The sequence below is a fragment of the Xenopus laevis genome, chromosome 2S (assembly GCF_017654675.1).
Source record: "Xenopus laevis strain J_2021 chromosome 2S, Xenopus_laevis_v10.1, whole genome shotgun sequence".
In the NCBI taxonomy this organism is placed as follows: domain Eukaryota; kingdom Metazoa; phylum Chordata; class Amphibia; order Anura; family Pipidae; genus Xenopus; species Xenopus laevis.
In genome coordinates, this window is record NC_054374.1 from 97,795,732 (window position 1) to 97,804,659 (window position 8,928).

Below are 8,928 nucleotides of genomic sequence, written 5' to 3' on the forward strand. Positions count from 1 at the left end.
GGCAGTGGGTCAGGTTGCAGGGCAGATTATGGCTTGTGGGTAGGCAGGTTTGGAGGTTGTGGGTCTCAAAATAAGCAAGTTTACGCCTTCAAATCTTTTGTTTTTCCCCATCCACTTTTAATGATGTCATCTCTGGATTGCAACAACACTACTTGTTTATTGGCTATCATCTAGTAGGAAGTCAGATTATCGGTTGCGGGTGAGTTAGTGGGTCCCGACTTCTAAAAATGTGGGCCCGGGTTTCAATAATTGGACCCAGTTGGGACTCTACTATACCCTGCCTGCATAACCTTTAGGGGCTGATTTACTAAGCTTGAGTGAATAATTAGAATGCAAAAATATTCGAATTTCAAAGTATTTTTTTGGGTACTTTGACCATTGAATTGGTCAAATTCGATCGAATTCGATCAAATCGAATGATTCGAAGTAAAAATCGTTCGACTATTCGATAATCAAACAAAAATCATTTGATCGATCGCTTAAAATTGTTCGAATCATTCCATTTGAACGATTTTTATTGCGCTAAATTCCTTTTTTATTGCGCTAAAAGTTTTTTAACCCTCGAAATCCGAACTTTGATAAATCTGCCCCTTAGTTCCAATGAATTAGAAAGAGTTGTGCAGCCAAGCACCTGGCATTACCAGTCAAGCTAATGCCAAGTGCTAATGCTAGAAAACCATATCAGCTATGAAACTAATAAAAATAGAAAATTTATGTACATTTCAAGAGTAATCATAAGAGCACTTTGAGTAAATTTATATTCATTATATTTTGACTACAACCTCTCTGTGAGAAGGTTGGGACAGTTATAGTAAAATATTGCTATTGTACGCAAATGTAGAACTAAAACAAACAATCAGATGCCCTTTCTTTTTCTCCTGCTGCTTTGGATACAGGACAACATTTCACAAACGATAATATTGATAGTATTTAATAAGCCATTTAAAAGGAAGTTAATTTCCATTAAAGGATAGAAATGTATTAATTGTGTTATTATCATTTCTCCGTCTTTAAACTACTTGTATTATTTTGTCAAACATCAAATAACGTTTTAAACCATAATTAAATAAATATTATTTATTTTGTAGGAGTCAAAAGGAATTTCTACTTCATGTACTGTACTTCATGTACTAGACCGGTTCACTTAGAGTTTATATACAGTAGATCTTAAGTGAAACAAAAAAGAAAATAGAACAGTAGGCATAACACATGCCTGAATGGTTGTATATTCAAAGGGCTTTTATCATATCCAGAGGCTACAGTGTGATTACAAATAATGAAAAGTATATATAGACCACAAATAACTCCCACTGGCAAATTTATCGAAGGAATAAACTAATAAAGTGAATGCCCTTTGTGTTGCCAAATTGCCTAGGTGCAATATTGTGCTTAATGATTTCCCAGAATAGTCTACCCAAAGAACGAATAAAGAAAGCATTCCGAGGCTAAATCAAGTTTAAAGCCTAATATTAGCTGCAGGGCAGCAAAACATTTTGATAAAGCTGGTCAGAGACAGCAGAGTGTGTTACTATACAGAATATAAAAGTTATCTCATGGTTTGTTTCTACAGCTCTCACACGCGTAGGGGAGTCCCATACATTGCAGGAGTACAGCAAAAGGCTCCCCAGTGCCTGGTATATGCTAATGCTCCCCATTTTTCATTCAGGGCTAGGTACAAAATGCAAAGAACATATCACATTGTGCTGCTTTTTCACACCACCATGGTGTTGTATGGATCTATTTATTTTGCCTGTTTTATGTGTCCCGAGTGACTATAAATATGTGACACTCCCTTGTAGCACATTTTAGCTGTAACTGTGGGTATAGCTTCTCTAAGGAGGAAAAACAGGCAGTTTTTTGAGGTGGCATATACATTAGATCGTTTAACAAGGGCTTCGATGGCTTTTTAGCAAGTGAGATACTGTGGGGCAAATTCACTAAGATGCGAAGGCGCAACTTCGCCGCACTTCGCCAGGCGTAGTTTCGCCAGCACTCCGCAAATTCACTAAAATCCGAAGTTGTGCACAGGGGTAGCGTAAGGTTGCGAAGTTGCGCTAGCGTTGATTCGCTATATAAAGCGAAGTTACGCTAGCGAAGGCTAATTTGCATACGGCGCAAAATTCACATTTCAATGGAGGAATACGTATCAGCACTACAAATGCCTAGAAAACCTTCAAATCAGCAAATAAAAATTTTATTTTGCCCTACACATGTGCCCACTGTCTAGGTAAGTTGCCATGAGTCAGGAAATGTAGGGGGGAAGGAGGGGAGCCCCAAAAAATTTTTCAATCTTTTTCAGCCTATCACCCATAATGTAGAAAACACGCCAGCGTTTTTTGGGACTTAGAAAAAATTTTGACTTTTTTTGAAACAATCCCTATCTACTCTATTGCGCTTCGCCAGGTCTGAGGTGGCGAAGGAAGTCTAGCGTAAAAGGTAGCGTTCAGTACACTGCGCAAGTTAGTGAATTTGCGTAGTTACGTCGCTAGCGAAAATTCGCCTGGCGTAAGGGTGCGAAGTAACACTAGCGAAACTACGCCAGCGTTCGTTAGTGAATTTGCGCAGTAACGAAAATGCCAAACGCTAGCGAATTAATGCTAGCGTTCGGCGCTTCGGCGCTTAGTGAATTTGCCCCTATGAGTCAAAGTTGATCTAGGGACGGATCCAATTGACATGTTGGAGACAGGAATTAACTTTTCCCCCTTAATTGGAGAGGCTTCAGAAGGGTTTTTTTTGCCATCAACTGCTAGGCAAGGTTTTATATAGACACATAAGGTGGAACTCAATGAACGTTTATTTTTTTTCAAACGAAGTTACTATTTATGTTTTACTATATATGTGTTTGTGTTACATAGAATCACAGCCTAAAGGTCATTTTAGGATGAGGATGAGATGAGTGAAGCTGTATCTGTAACCTTGTTGTGAGCTAAGCAGGCCCTGAACAAATCTTGCAAAAGTCTGAAAACCTCTTCTAAATGTTTAAATTGTAACTAGCAAATTTCTCATCATAGATGTGTTAATGTAGTTGATGCTATTATTTATTGCAAACGGAAGCATTGTTTAAGGGAATTATTCAATTATTCAGTATAAAAATAAAAACTAGGTAAATAGATAGGCTGTGTAAAATAAAAAAGTTTCTAATATAGTTAATTAGCCAAAATGTATACAAATGTATTAAGGCTAGAGTGTCTGGATGTCTAACATAATAGTCAGCACACTACTTCCTGCTTTGCAGCTCTCTTGGTTTTCACTGATTGGTTACCAGGCAGTAACCAATCCGTGATTTGATGGGGTTGCATGGGTCATAACTGTTTGCTGAATGCTAAGAATGAAAACCAAACTAACTGAACAGTTATGTCCCATGTGGCTCCCCTTCAAGTCACTGACTAACTCAGAGTTAGGGAACTGAAACACAGGAATTAGTGTTCTGTTCTGTTATATTAGACATACAGTCACTCCAGCCTTTAAACATTACATTTTTGGCTAACCATTTAAGAAACATTTTTTTATTTTTGCACAGCCTTGTATTTGCTCCAGCACCTACAAATTAACTATTTCCTACAACAAATGTACTATTTTATGAGAAAAGTCTTTAGTCTGTTGTCCTGTAGAAAGCCATGAATAACATTTGGTCCATGTTTATCTTCCTGTGTAAGAACTAAACCCATTGTATTATATAAAGCTTATCTGTTGATGTATCCTCAAATGTGTTACAGTCAATGTAAATCTTTGTATATGCTTCAGACTAAAATCCTTGATAGATAGACTATGGGTATAAGGAAAAACTAGATAATATATGTAATTCTACCACCACCATCACACACACACTCAGACCTGTTCCATGTCATTCAGGAACAGGGTAAGTCACAGTTGTACACATATAGGAAGCAGTGCCCAAATATGCTGATATTAATATTGTAATAAAAGAAATAGATGCTGCAATATATACATCAGTACAATGTAGGTACTATATATAACTGCCAAGTTTGATCGATTTCCCCTTTGCTTCTTTTCAACAATCCACTGCTGGTGCATGTGCAGTAGATTAAAGTCATACATATTGCTGTACCAGCATTGAGGATTCAAGTAGTCCAACAGCCCAAGTAATTGCATTGTGAGACTCACATAGAAGATATAGAAGATACCCCAAACCGGTGCATTTTTCAGTGAAAAGGAGCACCAGCCCTTGGTCCAAGGTTAGTGATTAATTGTCAGTGGCACCCCCCATGGAATATAACTTTCCTTGTCCGTTAATATGTTATGAACATTGCTCCAAGATAAATGTTTCACATTCTAAGAAACTGCCACTCAGGGGATTCCAGCATAAATTCTGCCTTTGAAATTCAGATGAACTCTTTGGAATACAGATGCCTCATTTTAACACCTTAATCCTCTCTATGCCATTGTCCTCTGCCTGCATTTTACAGTCATTCCTATAAATGTTCTGTCATGATTACAGTCCGATGTCATTTAATTAGACTTCCTTACTATAACTGGAACAAACTCTGAGTCAGATATTACATCTTACTTTACCAAAACTCCATGTATACTATGTATGTTGACCTAAGGCTAGCAGGTTGCTTACTTGCCCAAAGAGTCTTTGGCAAACCTTATTTAAATCAGTCATGCCACTTAGGCCAGCACAGTATTAATGCTGCTCTGACAAATCAAAACATCTGATTTGCTATTTTCTAATAATAACCCAAACATTCTCTAGGTTTACTGAAATTTCCTGTAAACATGAAACCCACTTGATTCCCTGCCGTGCCTTGTTTTCTGTGAAATGCCTAATGCTCATTTGGCACAAAAATGAATGACAGACCATACATGATTCTTTCTTGATCACAGTTATGTTGATCCTAAACCACTGTGAGGAACTAAAGCATGGTACAAAGCAAGCCATTGCATGTGAAGCACCACTACATAGATGTTGTTATCAAAGCTAAATCCTTTAGGAGGATTATTGACATAGAAATCAGGAAAATCCTGCATCTAAAGCACTTTTGTTTTCCAAATATATATATATATATATATATATATATATATATATATATATATATATATATATATACATATATGTAAATACACAGTCCATTTTCTACTAGGAATCAAAACACAAAGTAGATTCATCTGAATGCATGGACTTTGTTGTCCCTTAGTAACTGTCCTTCCAAGACCTATGCCACACATTACTCAAATACAATAGATGGACAACTTAGTCCCAGATGTTATGATTTTATGGAAGTTAATGGATCTATTTTGTATGAAGTAGGAGAAGAGTGGAGCACATTTACAAACTAAGGGCATCTTGTGCAGGAACCCATGACAACCAATACATTTGTTTCTAACTTTGTTCTTCCTGCAGCTGTCTGAAGAAAAGCAGATCCCTATTGGTTGCTATAGGTTATCCATAAGTTTGCCCATTGCATTGCTGACTTGCTTATATAGAGAAACAGACTTTGAGCCAGGTTAATTGATTCTTCCATCTCCCAACATATGCAGACATACCCAAGGCATTGCACAAGTGTGTCCATGGTAATAGAGGATATCAAGAGTGCTGACCACACTTTACTGATATGGGGTCTAATTTTAGTAAAGTTATTACACCACCGACTGTGTTGCCTTGACAAATGCTACTTCTTTGTATTATAGTCAGAGGAAAAAAAGAGCATTTTAGTTAAAATAAATATATCCATTTCTGAATCCATTGTTTTAGAAATCTGATTAATGGGGAGCATCCAAAAGGGTGGACTGCCTGTAGACACTGCCAAACTCATGTGATCTACTGAGTACCAGCTCCAGATCTACTAGTGACTCCCTATTAAGACATCTTACAACTTTGTTGAAGTGAATCAGTTAAAGAAATAAGGAAAAAATGTTTTTTGAGCAACCAGAAAATGAATGCTGTCTCTATTCCAACTCTGAAAGCGTCAGGAAGAGCGCAATAAAGTTATTCATGTAGCGCAACACTAACATCGCTGCTGAATTGGTTTTTCATAAACAGAATGGATTGCTGGCCAACATTTTGTAATACACAGAAAGTATTGTTCACCGATATTTTTATATATGTGTACATATATATATATATATACAGTATATATATATATATATATATATATATACGTATATGCATAAAAACATTTGAAATACAATGATTTTCAAGAAGTATTGTAGAAATAAATATGTACACTGCACCATATTAATTAGAAAATATATATATATTTGATAACATATGCATCTGTGGACAGAAAGCTATATCCAGAATATGCATCTATGCACCCATTTTACAATCCATATTGCTATGCAACCAGTGGTCCAGTGGTAAAGGTGAAACATATTCATGAAATTATTCTAACAGGATTCTGAGCACTGACACAGGAACAGCTTTTCTCAGTAGAGATAGTGATGCATTGTGAAGCTCACTTCCATTATTTTATCTAAGGCAGTAGTAGGAGCATTCTGCACAATAACAACAAATCTGTAGATCCTATAGCAGTATCATCAGACGTTTGCCATAATTCAGACATGCCATTACAAAACACAGACCACCAGTAAACAGAGCTGTCTATCAGGATCCTTTGCCAATATTATCACTGCAGATTACATACCTTATTCACCCCTCCCCCTCCCTGTTTTAAAGAGGTACATTGCCACTGGACACATGCTCCCCATTCAAAGACTGTAAGTGCAAAACTTACCTGGATAGCTTTGCTATCTTTCCAAACCCAAACACGTCCATGCATGCAGTTCCGCTTGCTTTGTTTCTTCATTCACAGAGCAACCTGATGTTATCGCAGGTTTAAGTAAATATGGGCTTTCTACATCAGAATGCAGCACAATATCATTCCAGTTCTGCAGTTTGGGAATGAATCACTGATAAGAAGCATCGCTCTCTTTCTTTATCTTTATCCAGACAAAATTAATTTTAAAGATGCAATTCAATGACAGCTATTCTTTTATCACCCTACCGCATATTCAGTTTAATACAGACTATTTTATGTTGCTTTTATTGTCTCCCTGTAGCTCCTGTAAGCATATTTGCTGAGATTTCTTCATTGAAGACTGCTGATCCCAGCCAGTGAAAAAGAAACAAGAAGGGGGGGAGGTGGCAGGAACAGACTGTGTGCAAGCAGTGAAGCAGCATACAGAAAGAAGGAACGCTTTAGATACGCAGTAAATCACCTCTTTCTCTGCATAATATTTATACTATTGCCTTCTGCTCTTCAAACCTTTTTATATAATTTAACAACTGTTGGTGAACAAACCTGCTTCTAAATTTATAAGTTACACATTTACACGTACCAGCATATATTACGAAGAGAAAGCTTTTATTCCTTGGTGGTCTAGCATTAAACAGTATTCTGTTATGCAATTAAAAAAAAATGGCTGGAAAATCCTTAGAAGAGAATATTTTGAGAAGTCATGTGTATCAGTAAAAGTGCATAGGATTTCTAATTTAAATTGATAAAATCAGTTTTCTAATGTATCCCCTTTCATTTTAAATAGTTAAACCTCCCATGGATGGAAGAGATACAGTTTTATTGAGAAACCTTATTTTTCTAAATAAGTATTGTCTTATTCGCTCATATAATACCTCATATTGTTACTTTCCAGGCTTCAGATTGTGCCTCGTTAACTATATACTGAACAGTACAAAGTGCAAAGTATTAATGCCTTGAAAGAACAAAGATAATAATAGCAATATTACATTTTAAATTGAGCCATTTGTCTCCATTAATTAGGAGCATATTTATCAACCTTCAAATTTTTACCACAATTCAACATTTTTTGCAGACAAAAAAATCACAAATTTGAGTTTTTAAAGCCCAAATTTTTTAAAAACTGGGCATCAAAAAGCTGTCAAGTTCATGAAGAAGTCAATGGCAGTTGTACTAGCAAAATTCAAGCTATTTTTCAATTCCTGCTTTTGAGATTTATTTGTAATTTGGCTCGCAGCGGTTGAATTGTTCTGACAATTACAGTTTACTAATAAATAAGAACAGTTTCAAGAGTTTTGAGTAATCTCAAATTAGAAAAAATACTAGAAAATGTAAATAAATCAGCCTCTAGGTGTAGAACTCAGTTTGTACAATGTCTACTTAATCAGTATCAAAACACTCAGTCTAAGGGGCAGATTTATCAAAGTGTGAAATTAGAATAAAATTAGAGCATCCAATTAGAGAATTATTAAAACGACAGCAGTACAATTCTACTGCTCTCTATTCATTGCATTTTTATGGCATATTTATCAATGGGTGTAAATTCAAGTTGACCATTTGATAAATAAGCCTCTGAAAATCCAATAGGAGCAGTAACGTTTTACTTTAGTGAGCTCTAATATCACACTTTGATAAATCTGCCCAAATCCTTACATAATTCTTAAAATCTATAATTATGCAGCAGATACAAGTGCCAGTTCCTATTTTAATTCTCCGCTAGTTTGGGTGCAAGGCAAAGCTGATGTATAGTTTCACTCATAACCACAAATAGGATATTTTGCTTAAAATGAAACAGCTGTAACTCATGAAGCTTTCGAAAAAGAATTGCTAAAACTGCTGCATTCCATAAATACAAACCAAATGGGGGTAGATTGTCTATATGTTTAGTCATCCAAGATCTGCAATTGGCAGGCGTTCAAACAGACAAGTATAGCTTGCACAGCTCAAATTCTCTGTGACTACTACAATATCTGTTGACACCAGGAAACACCATTAAAATAAATGAGTTCATAGAATAGAAGCAAAACTGATTCCTCTTATTTTGAGACATTTTTTTTTTTTATAATTGTTCTTACTAAGAGTGAATTTCATTTTTTTCCAAACAGTCTTAAAACATGATTGTTGCTATAGGAACAAGTAGTTTTTTCTCAATATAGGCAAAATTGGATACATATGGTATAATTTTTATGTGATACCAAAAGTCATACCG

At 35.9% G+C, this 8,928-nt stretch overlaps 1 protein-coding gene across 2 annotated transcripts in view; it reads right to left on the reverse strand.

Annotated features, from left to right (window-relative positions):
* Window positions 1-7,090, reverse strand: part of frmpd4.S (FERM and PDZ domain containing 4 S homeolog) — a 222,464-nt gene extending 215,374 nt beyond the window's left edge. The window contains exon 1 of one of the 2 annotated variants that reach the window (XM_041584176.1): window positions 6,699-7,086. In XM_041584176.1, coding sequence (XP_041440110.1) covers window positions 6,699-6,739 — 41 coding nt within the window. In that variant the 5' untranslated portion in view covers window positions 6,740-7,086. Of the gene's footprint in view, window positions 1-6,698 lie in introns of both variants that reach the window. The other variant, XM_041584178.1, reaches the window with a different exon arrangement.
* Window positions 7,091-8,928: the final 1,838 nt, after the last annotated feature.